This window comes from Watersipora subatra, chromosome 4 (assembly GCF_963576615.1).
Source record: "Watersipora subatra chromosome 4, tzWatSuba1.1, whole genome shotgun sequence".
Classification (NCBI taxonomy): Eukaryota; Metazoa; Bryozoa; class Gymnolaemata; order Cheilostomatida; family Watersiporidae; genus Watersipora; species Watersipora subatra.
In genome coordinates this window covers 10,132,928-10,156,287 of record NC_088711.1, presented here as the reverse complement: position 1 = coordinate 10,156,287, position 23,360 = coordinate 10,132,928, and the positions used below count along the sequence as shown (strand labels likewise).

At 36.1% G+C, this 23,360-nt stretch overlaps 1 protein-coding gene across 1 annotated transcript in view; it reads right to left on the bottom strand.

The window, feature by feature from the left end:
* LOC137393601 (exonuclease 3'-5' domain-containing protein 2-like) overlaps positions 1-23,360 on the bottom strand; it is a 58,797-nt gene that overhangs the window by 2,012 nt on the left and 33,425 nt on the right. Inside the window, exons 4-10 of the mRNA XM_068080230.1 lie at positions 7,846-7,965; positions 7,642-7,753; positions 3,811-3,984; positions 2,508-2,700; positions 2,250-2,426; positions 1,804-2,026; positions 835-966 (exon numbers count right to left, since the gene is read on the bottom strand). Coding sequence (XP_067936331.1) covers positions 835-966; positions 1,804-2,026; positions 2,250-2,426; positions 2,508-2,700; positions 3,811-3,984; positions 7,642-7,753; positions 7,846-7,965 — 1,131 coding nt within the window. The remainder of the gene's footprint in view (positions 1-834; positions 967-1,803; positions 2,027-2,249; positions 2,427-2,507; positions 2,701-3,810; positions 3,985-7,641; positions 7,754-7,845; positions 7,966-23,360) is intronic.

Here is a 23,360-nt window from a genome sequence, read left to right as displayed (position 1 = left end):
TATAAACAAACTGGCCAGGGGCTAATTATTTTGGTTCTGAAATAATATGAATATCCTATAAAAGATATGAAAATATAGACAAAGAATTTTTGGAGACGAATTAACACAATATTTTTTGCGCAAAATATTTAATCAAGTACTTACAACGCATTAATTTTTGAAAGGTTCTGCCAATTAATAAAACGCTATTAATTTTTTGCATCTGCTGTTTAGTTGGGACGCTACAACTTCAACTATGTGTCGGCCCAAAGACATTAGATCGCAGTGTAGAAGAAGATCTGTATGTCGCAGCTCTTGAGATCCCTTTAAATAAGGTGGACAAGGGAGTGAAAAGGTATTGCTCGTATGTTTAACTAGTCAGGCCTAAGTTATGGTAACGAAACAGGCTTTCAACAATTACCCTCTGGACTCAGCTAATACAGGCGTAGACTGGTGTAATATCAGCAATTGTACATTTGAACAACAATTTTGAAAACGGCAAAATAAAATATTATTTTGTTCGCACGAAAAAATAACAAATTGTGAGATTCTTTACCTCTCAAATTTTTCATACAAAATCTTCTCCACAGCAAGAGATTGTCATTTTTAGATGATCATAATCTACACGCCAGAGTTCATGGAGGTTTTCTGGCTTCATTTTGTCAATGAACCTCTGTCTCCAGAGCTTCTCAAAATGCTGGAGTTGCCCTCTCTGACCCATATACTGTACAACTAAATATCCGTGAGAGGGAACATCACTCGCTATCACTCTAAAAGCATATGGTTCCTAAAGTCAAAGATGTCCGAATGAATAGGCCTAAAAAAAGAACCAAAGTAAGTCTTTCATCTGCTCACCGCTCATCGAGAGATGACGCTGACTCTATGTGTTCACGAGTAATATCATCCGTCTTGTAAAACTCTCTCAATATGCTTCTGCACTCCTCAACTCTTTTGGCTGGAATTTTATCCATATATCCATTCAGAGTTCTAAAATAAGCTGAGCCCACTGGACCAATTGTATTATACGATACGGCGTGACACCATGTAAGCCTGAATGAAGGACTCTGCATAAAAAATCTGTTATGATTAACAGAACAACAACAGATGCATTGGTGTACATGAACCAATGTGACTGACAGGTCAGACTCTAGAAAGACCCATAGCAATATGTTAGTGTTGACACGAGACATCACCACGCAGGCTCCTTGAAATGCCGATCATCAATCAGCCATGTTCCAGGTAAGTACATGTATGTGCTCTTTACAAACAAATTCAAGTAAACATTTGACGAGAAACTACTCTCAGTTACAGTGTGCAGTAAGAAATGGTTTGTTGAGAGGCTAGTTAGTGCAGTCATGATATAGTAGTGATTGGCCATCCCTTCCGTTACCTACCCGGTATATTTATATAATGCGTACATTCATACTAATGAACATAGCCACATTATGCTATTCAATCCCATCGACATGTAATTCCAAATTCTAACCCGTGTTCACCATACCTTTCAATTCACAGACAGCTCTCAAAGCATACAGTTTACAACAAGTTCACATAACATCAGGTTTAAACACGTCCACATGGTATCCACTTTAAAGCATGCCCACATGGTATCCAGTTCACAACACATCCACATGCTATACAGAGTACAACACCTCTGCATGGCATCGAGTATATAACACGTCCACATGATATCCAATTACAAGGCAACTCTTAATTAAAGCATACAGTTTATGATGCCCTCAAGGTTTCCAGTTCATGCAACTTTTGCTTCACTGGGCCATCTGAACAGTCTCAACCACTGTGAATTTAATTGAGGGCACTTACCTCGCCGCACTTTTAACTTTCTTCAATTCTTGATTGACAGTTACTGCTCCAGTCGTATAGGGAGCATTACAGAGATCGGCAAAATGCATCTTATACCGCTGATCTGAGATACCAGACTTTTGATGACATAAAGCGCACAGGAGCACCACATCGTGAGAAGAATGCGACTTTAGAATTTCAGGGAAATGTCTACAGAATGAGAAAGAGCATAGAGAAATTATATTACATGAATAGAGTGCATGGACAGTCGGTAGTTATCACTCTTACCCGCTGCAGTTGGACTAAGCCTGTAGCAGCGCTCGACACCATAATAAACACAACTTAAGACACTAAGGCAGTACAAAGTTTACTATGTGAGAATACCGCAAATTCATCTTAGAAACTGCTTTCAGGAAACTTGAAATCCACTTATTTATTTTATGAGAATTTATTAAAATAATACACTTACTTCCTATACTCTCTAGGCACAATATTCTTTCTGAGAAAAGATTCATCAGCTCCGCATACAACGCAGATGTTTTCCTTACGAGATCGGTAGTAGTCTCTCTCAGTGGTCGGCCTTCCTCTTGGCTCAAACCTTAGCCTGATGACCAGCTCCTCTGCTCCTTCCTCAGACACTTTATCTAGACATTACAACACACTACAGATTGCTGGCTGATGTATTGCGCAGCAGTTAGCATTTCGAAGCAATTACAATAGGTTACCTGCGAGCTCCTTGTCACAATACCACTGCGCCTTCCTCACGTCACAAACGCAAAGCACCTGACCATCTGGAGCTTGCATCACACAATTACTGTACATAGCCTTAGAGCGGAGAGCGTTAGAAGAGATGCACTTGGATGGAGCCCGAATGGAAGGTGTTAATACAACTGATATGGCTGCAGTGCCAGGTGTAGGCTGAAGTGAACCAACAAAATCCTATTAGCCAATCAACTTATTTACATTTTCTTTCAGCCAATCAACTTAATTACATTTCCTTACAGCCAATCAACTCATTTACATTTTCTTTCAGTCAACCAACTCATCTAAATTTCCTTTCAGCCAATCAATTCATTTAGATCTCCTTTCAGCCAATTAACGCATTTACATTTCCTTTCAGCCAATCAATCCATATTTTACATTTCCTTTCAGCCAATCAACTAATTTACATTTCCTTTCAGCCAATAGACTCAATTAGATTTCCTTTCAGCCAATCAACTCATTTACATTTCCTTTCAGCCAATCAACTCATTTACAGTTCCTTTCAGCCAATCAACTCATTTAGATTTTCTTTCAGCCAATCAACCCATTTACACTTCCGTTCAGCCAATCAACTCATTTAGATTTAACACCAGACCAACTCTGTTGTGCTGCTATACATACAGTTTCACGTATTTAACAATTGACCATTGAATACACGTGTTATATATATATGGCTTGATAAGATGTATTGAATAGCTAGCCAATTTCAAGATAGACAAACCACTCTGCTGCTTTCTTCCTGAACAGCTAAACCGCCGTAAACACACCGGTATTATTCTAGTTCAGCTGACAGCATCAAGGAAATGACTAAGCAGATAAAGTAAAAGAAGCTGATATCAAGACAACTACCAATGTGAATCTGAACCATAAACATACCATACATAAAAGTAAATATTACATCTGCTACGTAATACAATCGACAATATATTTTATTCAAAAGAAAAACTAGCTACAAAATGCAGCGCAAAGTCATATTCTCTTTTCGCATACCTTGTCATGAGTTAACATGGAAGACTATTCATTATTCACAATATTTCTGTATGTTTGAATTATCAGCTTTATAAATTTTAATACAAGTTGAATTATTATGAATCACGTAACGTAATTATATAAAAATATAAAACATGCTCAGAAATGTAACAAAATTTAACTCGACTATTTGACTGCAAGATGTTGTAAATAAAATAAAATATTGATAAGTAATTTAATGACTATTTATCCTGCAGACATCTGTGAGCACTGAATGACCAAATGAAGAATACTCACGCTGCCGGCCTTGTAGCGGAGGTCTACGATGCCATGGCACATGGGCAGGGCTCGTGTCTGTATTGCGCAAATTGCTTTGGCCTCATTTTCCCACATGAGAGACGTAAGCTTCAATGCCACGAGACACATGAATATGGCGAGTCCCGATTGAGAGTCTTTGGCTGCATAGCAACTCTACAAGGTCAAGGAGGATGCGGCCTGGTGTGAATTCATATGACTTTTGCTAGTGCATATACATACAACTAACAACACCAAAACTGAAGAGTATTAAGGTGTGGCGCGGAAACGTCAAAATTGAGACAAGTCTAGTCTTGCTCAGTTTTTTATTTACAAGTTAAGACAGTGAAAGATGTTTTACGCATGTATATATATATACTATATCAGAGAAAAGTATTTTAAACACGCTATGTCAAACATTTACTTGATTATATTGGCTAACTGTTGCTGGTTTTTTGTTTTGATTTAAGATTGTTGTATGGCCTAATTTGAACAAAAATTTGTTTGAAATAAAATTATTGCCAATCTATATATTTCTCAAAGTTTATCTGTGTGTTTGTCAAGCTATAGCTATTAAAATCTTGGAATAAAGAATCCTTATCACAGATGATTAGATCTCGGACTACTCAATCACCAGTTCAATTCCTTACCAATTAAGCCACACGAGCCTGATGGACTTATTGAGCAATATAAGTCGTTATATAAATGCAAATACACTACAGCTTTCCGTTACGACGCAACATCAAGGAGAGCAGTAGCTAGTGTAATTTTATGCATACTCAATCATGAGAGAGCAAGTAGTTAGCTCTTATTAGTAAGCTTACTCAAATTATCCATTGACAATGTACCAGGCTAATAGCAAGTGGCAGGATACTCTCATTACCTCTCATTGTTTATAAGCTGATTTTTAATACTGGGCAACGCCGGATAGCACAGCTAATATATATATACAGTCAAACATGGATAACTCGAACTTCACGGGACTGAGCAAAAGTGTTCGAATTATCAGAGCGTTCAAGTTATCAGAGCACTGTCACAAGTCCATATATTTACTTATTTATTAGTAGATACATGTACATATACAAACTATAATATAAATCAAAAGCACAAATGGCTTGTTTCAAATTAAATGCTTCTAATGTAAAGTTTAAAACGTTTTTATGAAAAAGTATAGATATTTTTCTATCACTTGAGATTGGTTTGTTGTTTGAGGTGATGTTATTGCCAGGATGTTTTTTAGATTGACTTTGGCAAAACTTGATTGTTGTTGAAATGCTCAAAAGAAAAGACTTTTTTTTCTTTTGGTGTTTTACCCACGATCAATTTTGCCGTTTTTTCTTGAAGTTTATGCAAAGATTACCTTACTTTACCTGGGACCATACAAAAACAACATGCGATTTTTGTTTTGTATGTGCGTGGCGAAAATCCTTGGGCGCGTGACCCGGCTAGCCCGTGCTAGTCATCGTATAGCAGTATAAATCAAATTTCTCCAAACCTTTAGAAAAGTCATTGACAAAAATATTTTGCCGATGGTGGTAATAACGACGCTTATGAATTACGAAAAGATGAAGTTTACCTCTATGGCTTTGAATAAAGTGATTTTCTAAAGCGATAACAACCGTTACGGTAGCCGTTGGGCAAAAAAACAGTTTAAATTAACAGTGTTGAGTTCGAGTTATCTATAGCAATTTATCATTACGTGGGAACGGACCAAAGAAACCGTTAGAATTAACCATGTGTTTGAGCTATCCGTGGATGAGTTATCCATGTTTGACTGTATATATATCTGTGTGTATATATATATATATATATATATATATATACTCATGCTACAGACAGTACTGTCTCGGCTAATGAAGCCTCATCAGTGCAGCTCAGTGCAGGCAAGGGACACAAATCCCATTACTAATGAGAGTTGATTTTCTGCCATGAAACAAGTGAGTTGCCTCACAGACTTGAAGAAAGTCAATGTGCTGACACCAAAAAGCTCAAATCACAATGGTGATGAGCTATGCACAAAGGCTAATAGTGCTGCACCTCTTACTGAAAGCTCAACCGAACCAAAGGGAGCATATACTTTTATGGGTTTTATGGTATATATTTATATTGTATATATGTATATATATTGTATATATATATATACCGTAAAACCTCTAATTGAACGACAAGGCGCTCTACTTTTCAACCCTTCCTCTCTAGTAGTGGTCAATTGGAAGTGGCGTTCAAATAGAGGCTGGCGTTTTATTTCTCAAATGGCTCCTCAGAATTTTGGGAAGATAAATTTAGCTCTGTTTCGGACGAAACAAATATCACCTATATTTTGCCCTCTTCTTCCGGTAGAGCAATGTTAAAACTTCTGGATGCAATAAATCTGCTAATTTACCTTTAACTTGTCAAAGATTTCTAAATAAAATACGCATTGGGAAGCCGAAAGATATCTCTACCAGTTATTATCTATTGCTTGCAAGTGATCTATGATCTATATTATAGCCTGTGCCTTGCTTCGCGATTTGTTGGCGCTTTAAATTTCTTGTTTCGATCTAAATTTAAAGGCATATTTTAATTTTATATTTATATTTACCAATGTTGAATAAAATCTCATTGCACTCATTAATATGTTTGCTACAGTTTGCAGCCAACGTTAGCTTTTTATATGCTATAGAAGAGGTGCTACGAGCGTCAATCCATTGTAAACTGTGTTAAGATAACTGCAAGAATGCTATTAAATAATATGCTATAAAACTGCGAATTTATAAGTTATAGAACGGTAATCGATCAAATGCTACAAACATATATATTCATGAACAAGTGACATAAATGAACCATACTTATATTTCATGCAGAAACAAAAGTTAACATTTTTAAAACAAAGATATTTGCATCGTTTGATCGAATAGCTGCGTTTTGATTGTTGCTTTCGATGGCATGTGTTTTTCTGGTTGTTCAATGCCTTTTACAATGTCTTCTAAACTCAACTCTTCCTTTGCACTACTGAACTAGTCGATATTAGCATTCAAACAATTTTTTGGCAGAGCAACACTTTTAACCGTTTTATTTAGCACAAATGCAATGCGTAAAGGTTTTGCTCGCTAAACACAACCTTCACCCTAAAACTAGTCGTTCATCTACCATCGTAAATGTAAACCGCTTTTTATATACGTGTACTTCGAAGTACCAAGATGGCGTTAAACAAGGAACTACTATTAGCCTGTGGCAGTTATTGATTATTTCTATGGTGTTGTTTTTAAAATTTTAGCGAAAAAAATCCGATAAGTTTTGGAATTGGACAACGAGAGAATTAACTGTTATTAATGTAAACGATTCATTATTAATACGGTTTTGTGGACACTTTTCTACTGATCAATTGATATAATGAACTCGAAAAGACCAAATAATCCCAAAGTGGCGGCAGTCTAATGGAGGTGGCGTTCAATTAGAGAATGGCGCTCTATTTGTCAACCCTTCTCTCAGGGAGGCGGTCAATTGGAGGTGGCGTTCAAATAGAGGTAGCGTTCAAGTAGAGGTTTTACAGTGTATACATATATAAAATAGATATACATTATGTATATTAGGAGGTGAACGCAATCACTGCAAATTTAAACTAGCGATGCATTTAACTATTACCTTAAGATCAAACTGTTGGAAAATCAATTTCTCAAAACGAGTGATGTGCTGATCATTGGAGATTTTCAACACTTATAAATTAGCTACTAGAGAAGGCCATTATAAAAACTAATAACAGCGCATCTTGCAATTGCACTAAAAGTGTACCAAGGAATTCATAACACAGAGTGAATGAACTACAGTAAATATCATTCTGTTTATGAGAATCACCATGCTGTGTGGTAGCTGTTCTTGCTCCCAATCTCCGCATCTTAGCTGATTGGATTTGTTCAGTGAGATTCCAGCAACTTCTTGAGCTAGGCTTTGAAGGCCACCTTTGTTCCTACATGAACACAGTTGTGGAATAACTATTCTCAATCAGGAGCTAACAAATAGGAACTATAACAATAATGACAAATAGCATATTCCACTCACCAGGATTTTTTATACCTGCCAGCCACATATCGGAGGTCGACACAGCCAAACATAGACATCAGGTAATCTGTGAAAAGCGTATCTCTGTCATCCATGACTCCCACACCTACTTTGAGAATTCTAAAAACAAACCAGCACAATATCTGTTAAAAATCTGCTTATATGTATCAGAAAGACAAGAATACAAAATATATTTGTTCATGCACAGGAATTCCTACAAGCTAGTTGCTCCTAATATGCATGCAAAGGGTGGATAACTTCTAAAGCTGACAAAAGATATTATTTTTTTAGAGTGGCAATGCGCTATCGGGTGTCATGAATGTTGCATCTATGATATAAAACAATTGTATAACAATATATTGATGACAACAATACAAATCTATGAGACATCTTGAATCGAGGCTATTCAGCAAGCCTTCTGCTCAAGCTTGGAATCTGCATAAGACATTTGAAATGTCTAATATGACCTGGTAACACAGCCATGTAGTTGTAATCAGTAGATGTAGTCAGTACGATGTAGTCAGTGCGATGTAGTCAGTACGATGTAGTCATTGCCATGTAGTCAGTACAATGTAGTCATTACGATGTAGTCATTACGATGTAGTCAGTACGATGTAGTCATTACGATGTAATCAGTAGATGTAGTCAGTACAATCTAGTCAGTATGATGTAGTCATTGCAATGTAGTCAGTATGATGTAGTCAGTACGATGTAGTCAGTACGATGTAGTCATTTCGATGTAGTCAGTACGATGTAGTCAGTGCGATGTAGTCAGTGCGATGTAGTCAGTGCGATGTAGTCAGTGCGATGTAGTCAGTACAATGTAGTCAGTACGATGTAATCATTGCAATGTAGTCAGTACGATGTAGTCAGTACGATGTAGTCAGTCAATGTAGTCAGTATGATGTAGTCAGTACGATGTAGTCAGTACGATGTAGTCAGTGCGATGTAGTCAGTACGATGTAATCAGTGCGATGTGGTCAGTACGATGTAGTGAGTGCGATATAGTCAGTACGATGTAATCAGTGCGATGTGGTCAGTACGATGTAGTCAGTGCGATGTAGTCAGTACGGTGTAGTCAGTACGATGTAGTCAGTGCAATGTAGTCAGTATGATGTAGTCAGTGCAATGTAGTCAGTACCATGTAGTTAGTACGATATAGTCAGTACGATGTAATCAGTGCGATGTAGTCAGTGCGATGTGGTCAGTACGGTGTAGTCAGTACGATGTAGTTAGTACCATGTAGTCAATACGATGTAGTCAGTGCAATGCATTCAAATTAAAATCAATGTAGATGATCCCAAACTAGCGTAGAGAAATAGGGGTGAACTCAATAGACACTATCCTAACTTACACGGATAGAGATTAATGTCTTACGTTTTATCTTCGATGAGAGCAATTAAAGAACCAGGAATGTGTAGAGTAAATAAGTGCAACCTAACCAGGGCTGTGCAATGCGACGTGGACAACTGTAGCATTGACACAGGTTTTCTCTTTTTTCCTTTTGTGACCCACTCACAATCCATTCCAATCACCTGGTAAAAGTTGTGTACAATGTATTCACTACGTGAAAATATGGAACAGTGCTTATTCCCCTAGTAGATTTTTATGGGTCAATTAAAGATAAATTATTAAAAGGACACTTTATATCTAAACATGAATTTAGTCACATAGTAACAGATATTCATTTCCAGGATTTTTAAAAATATTTGCATGACAACCAAAGCAAGTGCTCCAGTCTATCTAAGCTATGTTCTCACAAAGGTTTGACAACCGATATTCAGAGCAGATAAGAATTACTGTACACTGATAATAATAATACACTGATAAGCTAAAGGAATGAACATAAACACTTCAAAGGGTTAATGTTAACATTGCTAGAATGAACACCTGCAGCTTTATAATTTAACATTTATTCTGAAACATTGACATTCAATACTAGGTGTAACATGTAAATATTCATTCAAGAACTTTTTCCCATTCTTTTCAGACCAGTTTATGATAGAGGTGAGTTACCTCCTCTTACCCTTTGTCAATACAATTGCGCTATAAACTATACTCATGCTTATCAAAATACAGTCAAACATGGATAACTCGCCCACGGATAGCTCAAACACATGGTTAATTCGAACGGTTTCTTTGGTCCGTTCCCACGTAATGATAAATTGCTATAGATAACTCGAACTCAACACTGTTAATTCGAACTGTTTTTTTGCCCAACGGCTACCGAAACGGTTGTTATCGCTTTAGAAAATCACTTTATTCAAAGCCATAGAGGTAAACCTCATCTTTTCGTAATTCATAATCGTCGTTATTACCACCATCGGCAAAATATTTTTGTCAACGACTTTTCTAAAGGTTTGGTGAAATTTGATTTATACTGCTATACGATGAATAGCACGGGCTAGCCGGGTCACGCGCGCAAGGATTTTCGCCACGCACATACAAAACAAAAATCGCATGTTGTTTTTGTTTTGTATGTGCGTGGCGAAAATCCTTGAGTGCGTGGCGTGACCCGGCTAGCCCGTGATGAATAGTTTTCCGACGTTGACTCCGTGTTGAATCAACGTCGGAATATTGAATGTTTAAAACGTCTTAAAAATGGTTGTAATTAAACGTATACGTTGTCTTAGCTACAAAAAACTATTCATCGTTTGACCTAAACACAGAATACGTGTGTACATTCAATAAGTATCTATTAAAAAAGCGTGAGTGATATAGAATGTACCGTAAAACCTCGTAAAACTTCTAATTGAACTGCCTCGGAGTGTTGCTCTTAACGAATCCCAGGTAAAGTAAGGTAATCTTTGCATAAACTTCAAGAAAAAACTGCAAAATTGATCGTGGGTAAACCCCCAAAAGAAAAAAATGTCTTTTCTTTTGAGCATTTCAACAACGATCAAGTTTTGCCAATGTCAATCTAAAAAACGTCCCGGCAATAACATCACCTCAAACAACAAACGATTCTCAAGTGATAGAAAAATCTCTATAATTTTTGATAAAAAGTTTTAAACTTTACATTAGAAGCATTTAATTTGAAACAAGCCATTTGTGCTTTTGATTTATATTATAGTTTGTATATGTACATAAATCTACTAATAAATAAGTAAATACATGGACTTGTGACAGTGCTCTGATAACTTGAAGGCTTTGATAATTCGAACACTTGCTCGGTCCCGTGAAGTTCGAGTTATCCATGTTTGACTGTATTAGTTATATATTATCACATTGAATTCACAAATTTTATCATGATGATTTGACAAAAAATATGGAAGAAAATTTTTGGAAATGTAAAACAGTATCTAAGTTTAATGATATTAAGTTTATCTTTGATTATCATAATGGTGACATTATTACTGGCAAGACAGCAAGATGGTTGCAATAGCCTTTTAGTCCTCAGCAATAAATTAATTTGGAGCATGCAAAAATACCATTTTACCATGTCAATGACTTCATATTAAATAAAGACTAATTGCGCCGATGGCATAAATAAGGTACAAGAAAGAGAGTTTTGCAGAATGATACAAAAACATGATTCTAAAAATATGACAGAAATCTTTAAAGGTTTACTTGCAACAAAATTCAAATTATAGTTATTTGTTATCAAAAAAATTCACCATGTCTTACTCTGCTGCGTTGTAGGTGCCAAATATGTAGAAATGTGATTACAAGCTCTTAAAAGCTCAAAAACGAACAGTTAATCGCAGCCATCACAAAAACGCCAGAGATTGGAATCTCTTGTCAAAACGGCTTAAATGGGATGTAGCTGAACAAGATGGCTTGTTTACACTTTCATGCAACCTCATTCGTCGAAATATTTTCACAAATATGCTTCTCGCATTCAATAAAACCATGTCTATTGTCATTATGCGTCTATTTCATCATCATTGTAATGCTGTCATTTTGAGCACTGATATCTCAAAACCCACTGTAAAAAATTCGTTTAATTTTGTAACCTTAGCTCGAAGGAGTTCATATCATCCGCTGATAAACATGACGAGCCTGTTGGTCACCTGTGATAGATGAAAAATGCTGCAGAAATTATTCGCGCTGTTTGACAGGAGGTATGGGCCACATGATCAAATTACGACTAGACGATAACACCAAGCCGAAACAAAACCGTAAAGTAGCGAGCATCTATATTTGATACGAGCTTTCCGGTAGAACCTAAAGTGTTTGTCATAAACTAGTGCTACGAGGAGTTTTATATTAAGCCTTTTAATGGCCTTTCAATCCACGTGATAACATCACGTGTCAAAACAATAACCAAATTGTTTGAGTATTTCAGAGAAATAAATTGATTCCAATCTACAGCGTTTTCGTGATGGCTGTGATTAACTGTTCGTTATTGAGCTTTTAAGAGCTTGTAAATCACGTTTCCACATATTTTTCACTTACAACACAGCAGAGTAAGACATGGTGAATTTTCTGATACCAAATAACTGTAATATGAATTTGGTTGCAAGTCAACCTTTAAAGTGAACGCATGAACATTTTATATATTCAATAGGTATTCATGCCACTTTTTATTTGTTTAACCGAAACCAAGAACTTGGTGTATTCAGTTTAAACCCTTTGTACAAACTTTCAGTGATGATCTTTAGCTTAAACAGCAGTTTTAAATCGAATAAGAACAAATGTCAGTATGAGGCAAACACTAAGCAGAATGCCTTGAAAAAAGCTCTGCAGTAGCTTCTTATGCTGCTATATTGTAGCGCAAATGAACCATGTGGCAGCGTGCATTTCGGCATAAAGCTTGTTTTAGACCAGCAATGGAACCTTATACCCAATTGTGCCTACATCGATGGCATGATTATTTGTACTGTCATACTATAATACATGAAGGAGGTATGTACCAAAACAAACATTGTGATCAAAATGGTGTGTTTGACTGTAATATTGGAAATCTATGCTTTAAAGGTAAGCTTAACAACTCAGCAAAAGTTAGCCGATGTAATGCTTTAAATTTGATGAACTATGTGAAAGTGTTTACTCTTAAAATAGAAGAAAAGAATGGGCATAAATGCATCAACAGATCCGAGTAAAAATTCTTGACAATGTAATTTGATTAACAACTCTTAGGCATAGGCGAGGTATGGCAAAATATATAAATTCCTATTGCGTTAAAAAACCGGGTCTCCAATAAGGAAAAGGGGTGAAACCGAGGCTAAAATATTTTTATCACCTTGAGAGTGGCGAGATCCTCACATATCAGTGTGTAAGCTCGGTCCCAGTCGCATTCTGACTCAACAAGAATAACTTCTGCTTGCTCGATGCATTCCTTGCAGAGAGATTTTACTTTATCATAAATATTACTTTGAATATTTTGTACGGCTGGTTTGCCTTGTTTTCGTTTTGTTCTTTGAAACAAATAATAGATTAATAAGCCTACAAGAAAGCATCAACAGTTAAATAGTAACAAATAGTAACAATAGAAACTCTCAGTATTATGTACAGCATACGCAATGCAGCTAACTGCAGTAATTTCAAAGAACACCATCAAGTGAGATAGTTTAGTTGATGTTTCATCTAACAATCTTACATTATATGATAAACCAAAGTATGAAGATAAATGCATAAATTGGGTCTTACATTCATGATGAACAACTTGTATCAAGCAACATAAGAAACTGATTTTGTCTATCAACTCTTCATAAATACACGTAGTTTTGAAATAGCTAAAATTTAACAGCAGCCATTAGTACCATTGCTGACTCATGTGTTCATGTTTCATAACAAGCTCATGTAAAATTGGTAAATATACCTCCAGCAGCCAAGAGTGTTGCAGTCGCAAAGCTTTTCTGCAGAAGGCTGTTTCCAGTCATGCTTGGTTTCCGATTCTAGTCAAGAAAACAACAAGAAACAGAAATGAGGAATATTTCCTCTCCAGCAAATACCATGTTCATGTCTCACCTTTAATCCTATCTTCAGAATGAAATACTTAAATTGTAGCGATTTACTGACAAACAGAAGACAATCAAGATGATGACTAACGAGCGAAATTACGACACAAGAATTCAGACAATACTTTAGACGGCTCATTTATGTGAAAAAATGCTCAATTTATAAACATACATCTTGGTTGATTCGTTAATCTAACAGTTTTAGCAAAAAATATCATTGTGAAATATCACAACGGATGCATATATACTATCATATAATGATCTATCTTAAAAACAACAGGGTGTAAATTTAATGTTTTCTACCACATAGAATACACCCCAAACATTATTGTACAATTTTTATTTACAATACGCATCTTTGCTTTAGAATATAGAACAAACAGTTATTGTTAGATTTGGCAGCGGTCCAATATCATAATTGCTGTTATCATATGCTCTTGCCTTGCATGTGTATTTTAGATATTGGTCTAACGAAAATTTATGCTAATTTTCTTCAGTTTAAACAGTATTTGTGAACTACCAAATCAATTAACACTTAGTGCAAAGTTCTTTTTTTCAGCTTACTTTAATTGCTGAAAATTAAAATACAAAAAATTTTAAAAATTGATGATCGCTATTGAACAGGCAATATACTCTATACAACAACAAATTGATTTTGCATTTCTTAACTGTATTAAATATATAATAATAGTCGAAATGGCTTCACTTTTTAAGGTTTTTAAAAGACAAGACCAACTAGCTGTGGCCAAGTCTCTTGCTTTAGTAGTATCAGAATAACAAGCTGGTAAATTGTTCAAGAACAGTTTGAAAGTGTTGATGTACACACAGCTGGACTGAACCAAATGCCGGTGATTCCAATTTTTTAAAGAAATGTTATAAAACTGACATCGATCCTGACTCTTATACCTAATATAACACACTGTTACCAACATGAACAGCATTTACAAGCAGAAGTCTCTCTTGCATCGAACTAAACTATAATAAATAATTCTCCAAAAACTTAGCGAATCAAAATGAACCAACATAATTATATTCTCTAAAGCAGCAACTGATAGACTTACGACAGACGAAAAAATAATTTCACAAAAACAATAAGTGATGATATAGAACAAATAAAAAAATAGTAAAACTATTGCTCTGTTGACACCCAAATCTGTAAATCCTTTGAGAATATTAATACCATCTTTTGGAACAATCATCGAGCATAGGCCCACTAGTAGCTAATTCAAGTCTATAAAAGATTACTCTCGAGTTTACATTATTTCACTGAAACATAAACGGCTTTTCTGGATGCATATGCCTGATGGTAAAGACTCACATAGAAAGCATGAGTAAATAAAACTATCAGGTAAGTAGCTTAACATAATATCTGACTTACACTAGTTAAAATTTCCTAATACTAATTTGCTCTGCTAGAACATGCATTTGAAATGTATTATGGTGTACACCATCGCAAAAGCTGTAGAGCTAAATAAGAAGATGGAGACTTAACATCTAGGTGGTCGAGCTGGTCGGATGGATCTTGGTGATAACGCAAGAGAAGTTAAACAGCATTTCATAGTGATTTAGCATAATAAACAAAAATATAGAATTGTCTGCCTGAAAAAATGGTTCTTGCAGATATTTTATGAATTGCAATTTTTCGCAAGTTTCGCTCTGTTCTCATTGTGGTTCAGAAAAATTAATAGTAATGCTAACGCCTTCTGCTTTGTGGGTAATGCATTATGCCATCACATCATGAATTTATTTTTCCATCTATTTTCAAAATACAAGTATGTCTTTGAGAGCAGTTGTCATTGATAATTAGCAAACTCATGGCTAAATCCCAAATCCATCTTCAACCGCGAGATAAGAAACAAACATACTGTTTGCAGTTTTAACCTGCGAGGCAACACGACTTAAATAAATTTTTAATGATGCTTAATTCATCTACGGAATAAAAAAGAAAGTTTCTATTATACAGTTATTTATGGGTGTTTGCTGTAACTAGTTCATCTACTATTCTACTAACTCTATGATTCTATTGAATGTTCTTGACCTTTTTATTATTGTTGTAACCTTGACCTTATTGAATAAAGGAACTTCTTGTCTAAATATCTAACATGGTGGCAGCGTGTCCTCCTTTGTTTGCAAAACTATCTATTTAATCCTACTCTTAGCTGATTGCTCGTAGCCATCTAGTACCTATTCTTAGCTTACAATCATGTCTAAACTAGAGGCACCACAAGGATTCGATTTCTCATCACCAGCATCGTTTCTAAAATGGATGAAACGATTTAAACTGTATAGGGTAGCAACTGGTTTATTGGATACGGATGGTAGTGTACAGATAGCAACCCTTCTATACACTATGGGTGGTGATGCTGAACAATAGTATGAAAAATTTACATTTACTGACGATAATGAGAAGGATTTTGATATAGTTCCTAAAAAGCTTCTGGATGACTTTAACCCAAAGCGGAACGAAATTCATCTTAGAAGTATATCTCATTCAAGAGCTCAGAGAGCAGACGAGAATATTGAGAGCTTTATTAGGAACTTATACAAACTCAGTGAGCACTGCGAGTTCGCAGCAGAAAGAGACAAAACTATCAGATACAGATTAGTCGTTGGACTGCTAGATAAAGAACTGTCTGCAAAGCTACGGCTAGAGGAAAACCTAAACCTTAGCAAGGCTATTTATGTCTCGACACCATGAGCTAGTCAAAAAGGAGGTTGCTAAACAAGTAGAAATTGACTCGATTAGCAGATCCCCTGCTAGCTGTGGCACCAGCCAGAAGAATAGCAACAACCAGGTAGTAACAAAGTCATACGCCAACTACCAAGAAGCTGTTAGCTGTAATAACTGTGGCCTTAAACACAAGAGAAGACAATGCCCAGCATTCGGTAAACAATGTCACCATGACCAGAAGCTAAACCACTTTGCCAAGAAGTGCAGGAGTAGAGCCAGATCAACTCCGGCTGCTGCAGAGATTGTCGATCGGAAGATGCCGCAAGGAGCTCAAGGAGAGATCTACTACCTAGATGCAGTGACACAAATACATGACAACAGTGAGTCGTGGTTTGTGAGTATCCCTATGAACAACACAAATATAAAGTTCAAGGTTAACACAGGTGCTGATGTCACCATATTATCCAAAAACACTTATGACTTACTTATTGATAAACCTGTTCTATCTAAAGCCAATACTGAATTAAAGTCTGTTAATTCTAATGTAACTGTTTTTGGCTATTTTATATTGAACGCTAAGTGCAATGGCCATGAATACTCACTCAAATGTTATACGTAGCTGATTGTAGATCTAGCCTTTTTAAAGTAATGCGGTTAAGCACATGGCGGTTATTAGCTCCGTGGTTGGTGCTGCCGGGTGTGGCACGACTTTGGCAGTTCGGCCTGATGCTGCGTTGGGTAAGATTAAAGGCAAATCTGTAACCATCAACCTCAACAGTGACATAAAACCTACATGTACTTGCATCAACACCCCCCCCCTCCCCGTCGCATCCCCTTTCCAATTTTAGACAAAGTTGACAAAAAACTAAATACAATGATCAGTCATAACATCATTAAATCGGTAACACAACCCACTGAGTGGTGCTCCCCCATAGTTTCTGTCCGAAAAAAGTCTGGCGATGTACAACTCTGCAAAGACCTTAGGGCTGTGAACCGCGCAGTAGTTAGAGAAAATTATCCTATACCATCATTCGAAGAACTGACAGCCAAGTTTAGCAATGCAACAGTATTTTCTACACTTGACGCCCGCAGCGGCTACCACCAGATAGCTCTCGATGAGGAATCAAGTCCGCTGACCACATTCATCACACACAGAGGCAGGTTTAGTTTCACACGCCTACCATTTGGGATATCCAGTGCCAGTGAGTTGTTTCAGAGGACCATGGAAGGAATTTTATCGGGTTGTGAAGGAGTAATTGTTGTCTATCAAGATGACATACTTGTTTTTGGTCGCGACATGCAAGAGCATGATCGGAGGTTAGAGGTAGGTTTGAAGCGAGTGGCAGAACATAGACTGGAACTGAACAACGACAAGTGCTCATACAGGTAGTCTAAAGTCAAATTTCTGGGCCATATGTTCGATGCTAGTGGCATATAACCAGACCCATTCAAGCTGACAGCGATTGAGACCATCAGTCATCCCACAGATGTTCATACTCTGCGACGTTTTCTTGGTATGGTAAACTACACGCAACGATAAATCCCGAACCTCTCACAACTTGCCAGCCCATTGAACAAGCTGCTAAGAATGAGACTGTCTGGACCTGGGAACAACCACAAGAGGAAGCGATGAAGGCCATAATAGACCGTCTCAAAGGTTCTCCTGGCCTTAGATACTATGATAACAAGCTCCCAGTTTCTCTGTATGCGAGACTTTTATCGCAAGTAGCCGATGTGAATACGAGATACATTGACAGATATATCACGCGTGACATCATTTTGGGCAAGTCTGGGAATGTTTTTTTGGCCTGAGCGTTTTTACCGCGATCAGATTTTTTCGATTTTAATCTTCAAATATCTTGGCAATGAGATCGCCTAACACAACAAACAACATATCAACTGATAGAGAAAAAATGCTTTCTTTTAAGATCAACTCAAATTTGACGCATGCACATCTTTAATGCCGATATGACAAAGAGCTCTCAGCAAGCTTTCAATCCTAAATTGCTGGGTCTTTCGGATCTAGACCACAACTTGGAGGCCCCGTGTACCACACTGACAACGTGAGCACATTAAAGATCTACCTCTGTCCTGCGCACATTGGGCAATTGAAATGGTTACCTGGCTCTGTCAGACGGAACGTGTTGCAAAGGCATCCTTTCAGGTTAATATGACAGTTACGGAAGTGGTACATACTGAGAACTGGGTCACCTTATCTCTACCATACTGCTTGACCCATGCATCACTAAAATGTAAGTCATAGTCGGTTCTCGACCGACAGCCATATATCATTAACATAGTATTTACCCAATACACTGCCAGTTAGACAGTGTATTGGGTAAATAGAAGTCTGCAGAACTGAAGGTTGTGAGTTCAAATCCAGTTTGCAGCAGCTTTCTCATTCTTAAAACTTTATCACTGTAGCTGGGCAGACCAATGTACAGATGGACTAATAATATTGAGATTTATATATATACATGTATATAGAATAAGATGAGAAGACAAATTTAACACTGATGTTGTGTGTGGACTCAGGTTAATTGTGTACAGTCATACTTCAACTTACGAGCTTAATGCGTTCCGAGACTGAGCTCGTACGTCAATTTACTCGCATGTTGGTGCAATTAATTTATATATAGAACAATTAAATATATATTGATTGGTTTCCATACTCTAAAAAAAGGCAAATAAAACACTCAAAACAAGATGTTGTAACAGAAAGAACATGTTGGCTATTGTCCTTACGTACTACATGCTTTCAAAAAGCAACAAATAAAAAATAATGCAAGGAAATGTGATTAATTAAAATGTAAAATTAAATACATACATTAGCAGTTAACACTCGCATTTGCCAGGGAGGGAGATATAAGTTATCCTTCGTTATAACAGTTGACTTTGATAAATTTAGATTTTATCAAAGTGTTAAAAGACAAACTTAGAAGCAAACCTAAAAGCAAACTTTCATTTTCAACTAAACGTAATTAAAATTTCTTCGGCGTTCATAGTTTGAAATTTCTCACTGGTTAGCGAGAAATCTTTCCTTTTTTTCGCTTTCACGACTAGCCGGCCGTTTTAAGATAAACCTATCTAAGGACGTTTGCCTTTGTCGCCCTTGCAACATGTTGCGATTAGGACGAACACAGGTGTCGTCACAAATGGTTAACACACGATCACTAGCCAACTTGTCCGAATGTCTATTAAACAGTTTGGATAGATAGCGCCGGCCTTTTCACATTGCATCGTTTCAGTTACGCTGTCACCGGCCAATTGTTTGTCCAATGACATGAGCGGTCGTGAAGATCGCTGCACCGTTTAGAAACTATGGCTAGTCCTTTTGCGAACTAAATGCCCTGAATATAATCCTTCTGTTTGATAATTATGAATGTATTTCTGTCATATTGCCGAGCTATCTGAATCACGCATACACATTTCGCATATTTTTCAATACTTTTCTGTTTAATATCGACTGTTATCATTTGCTTTTTCTTTGTATTATCTTTCATTTTACTGGCAAACTTTCGGTCTACGCACAGTACTTTTAATTCACATAATTCTGCACAGAAAATCGTGCACAAAAAACACGGTACAACAGTATAACCTGAGCAGTTGAAAAATACAGAGTGATGCTGTTCTAATAAAACACCTCCGGCATACTTGGCAACTCACTCAAGTGCTCGTATCTCAAACATGGCCTCGTATGTTAGTGCTAAAACTTGCTAGAAAGCTGGCTCGTATCTTAAGTTTCTCGTACGTTGGAGCACTCGTAAGTTGAAGTATTACTGTATAACATAGTTTCTCCTTATTAAACACTCATGATAATTACACAGCAGTTTTAGTAGTTGTTGCTTCTTAAATTATTATTCAATAATAATAGTCATTATTATTATTATAAAATAATTATTATTTTCTGTATTTAGTTATTTATTGCCCGTTTCTCAACTCTCATTGATCAGAACATCAATTAATATTATTGTTATTATATTTGTTTTTAAATTATAATAATTAATTGCAAGAATAATACGTGGTCTCCGCTCTGTTACAAACTTCAGTTGTCTCACATGTTTCACCCACACAGGCCACACATACCTTTCATTAGTTGTTAGACTTATTACTTATATCACTCATTGCACAAGTAATAAGGAAAATGCAATACTAAAGGTAACTAAATAATAAAAGATGATAATAATAATAATGGTGGTATATAAAATTTTCACTTGTTTTCATTTTTCCAATTTTTCCCGCATCAGGATGGAATTAGTTGTTGCTAGAAAGGAATAAAATATTTGTGTAGACAACATGAAAACGCAGTTATCCAGTAATATTGTGCGAGATGGTGGCAGTCAGCAGCATGTTCTTTTTTTCACTAATTTCTGGCATTTGTTCGGGATTTCCTGTCAACATTGTTGAGAGCAGAGATATATCTCTCCCCAAACTTCTCCTCTAAAGATTTAGCAGTTGCAGAAATTTTTAAAACGAGCCATTCTAATTTCACTATCTATCGCATTGATCATATTGTTTTAATTGAAGCATTTTATTATTGTTGTTATAAGACTTGTTTGTAACTTTATAGTTCACAGTTAATGTTCTAGCATCTAGGAGCTGTTTTCTCTTTTAATTACTAATGATGTTCAGTTTTTGACCTACTTTTGATACAACTGTTTACTAGTGTTGTCGCGTGTATTTCTGTTAGCCAATCATATGTTAGTGATTCATCACATATTATAGTGATACTCCTGCCCTTTGCTCTATTTTTACTATCTGAATGGTGCCAATAAAACTTGCTTAGCTACAAAATAGTTCTCAAACTCCATCAGTTATAAACAAAACAATGCCACCTTTTGTGCTGCATTAGGCTGCAGCAAAAATTTTTTGAAAGCACCTGACAAGTCTTACCACAGGCATTAGAAACATTTCACCGGTTTTTAAATGATGTGATAGGCATCTTATCAAGATTTCAAACATCCCATGTTACTATTTTAAATTTTACACCTGTACTTGGTATTGGTTGTGGGTTTTCTTTTGATCCAGTCGCGTCAGCGGCATCAACAAAAGCGCTGAGACACGAAGGGTTCATTATGAATGAATTTTTTCGAGTCTCCTCTGATTACTTCCCGTTTGACAGCTCTACAGCAGTGCTAGATAGAAAAAAAAATTTGAAGCCAGAAACGATTTCAACTATAGAAACACAGAATATAGAGCTTAGTTGGCTTCATTACATGTCCTAAATACTACAGAATGGGCCTAACTGTCATTGCAAAAGTTTATTCTTTTCATCTGCCTTCCTTTCATTATTCTTATGGGGTTTTGGTTGTGTTGCTGCTACTTCATTATTATTATATTATTATGATTATTATTTATTATTACTTACTACTACCAGTACTACTTTAGTATTAGTTACTACACACTCGCGCACACCCACACTGTTACCACTGCTGACTACTGTCACGGGAGAAAAATTATGAAAATAATAAATTAAATAATATATGTAATAAACGAAATAATATAATATATTTAAATTATATAAATATATTTTTGTTTGTATAAATATAATGTATTTCTAAATTACTCGTAGTGTGGTGCAAAGCTACAGCTTTGTCACTGGAGAAAATTTAATAATATTTTATAAATATGTATGTATATAATTATTCAAACTAAATGAAAGTTTCAAAATTTAATAAAATACAACTTATAAATGCAATTGTGTTTTAGTGTGGTTCTATATAATGTTGTGTAAGGTAGCACTCCTGACTGTTTTTCTCATGTAACAAATAAATTTTTTCGAACTGGCAAAGTGGCTCTTCCTGCCAGGTAAAGAAATGTTTTCTATATCAATCAACTGTCAAATCAATCCTGCGAATTTTGTGTATGATCTGTTACCGTATCTGCAATTCTGACACAAGTTGTCTTCTCCAGAATATTTTATACTTATCTGCCAACTCAGTAGTTGTCTTGCCTCGCTTGGGCACCAATGTATGTTCCTCTGTAGAATGAGTGTTGTTTTATCAGTATATAGCCTCTCTAGGGCGTCAATTTCAAGTGCTGGTTGCAAACTCAAATATTGTTGTCGTATCAATAATAGATTGGCCTATCTCAGGCTTCGATATAAAGTATATTTATCAATAACAAGTCTCACTTGGGCATAAAACGAATAAAGAAATTTGTTCAAGTAATTCGTAATTCGTAGTATAATAAGTGTATATCTCGTCAAAATGAGCGATAAAATGTGTCCTCAGAAACGTACAAATATTATCGTAGTATTCAGCCAAATGGCTTTATCTCTTCGAGGCAACAGTTGTAAAAGGGGTATACAATTTCACCCACTTGGCCTCCCTGGCCCGCTCTCTCTCTGGCCTGTCCGGCGTGGCCTCTCTCTGGCCTGTCTTCTCTTATCTTAATCACTTTCAAAGGCTCCTTATATACAAGCCATCTGAGAATAACAACTTTTAATTGGCTTCTAGTCAGCATTTTGCAAACTTTGTGCAATCGCTGACTGTGCATATCGCAACAGATCAGCTGTAGTAGAGCGGGTGAGCTCATCTTTCTGGGAAGCCCATGATGTTTAAAAAACTTAGCCAATTTTCTGAGTGTGGAATTTATAAAAGTGTCTCTATCTCTTTTGTTTTTAGCTTTAAAAATCTAGAAAAATTCTGGAGTATGTATTTCGCTCCATTCTTTTCATTACTATAAATGTCATATTTTTAAAAAATTTATTTTAGCTGTGAAAATTCTTGAAGCTTATGTTTTTTGAGGCTCTGCTTGCTGCTAGAAGCCAGCTCCTTGGGAAATTCCATGATTAAATGGAATCCCATGGAGACATAGTTGAAAGGACTGTTTTTCATGAGTTTGATAGTTTCTGAGGACTGCTTTGACATTGCTAGTGTATAATAACAAAAATTAGCATAAAACATAAAATTTAAAACCAACATAAAGTAAAAAAAAAC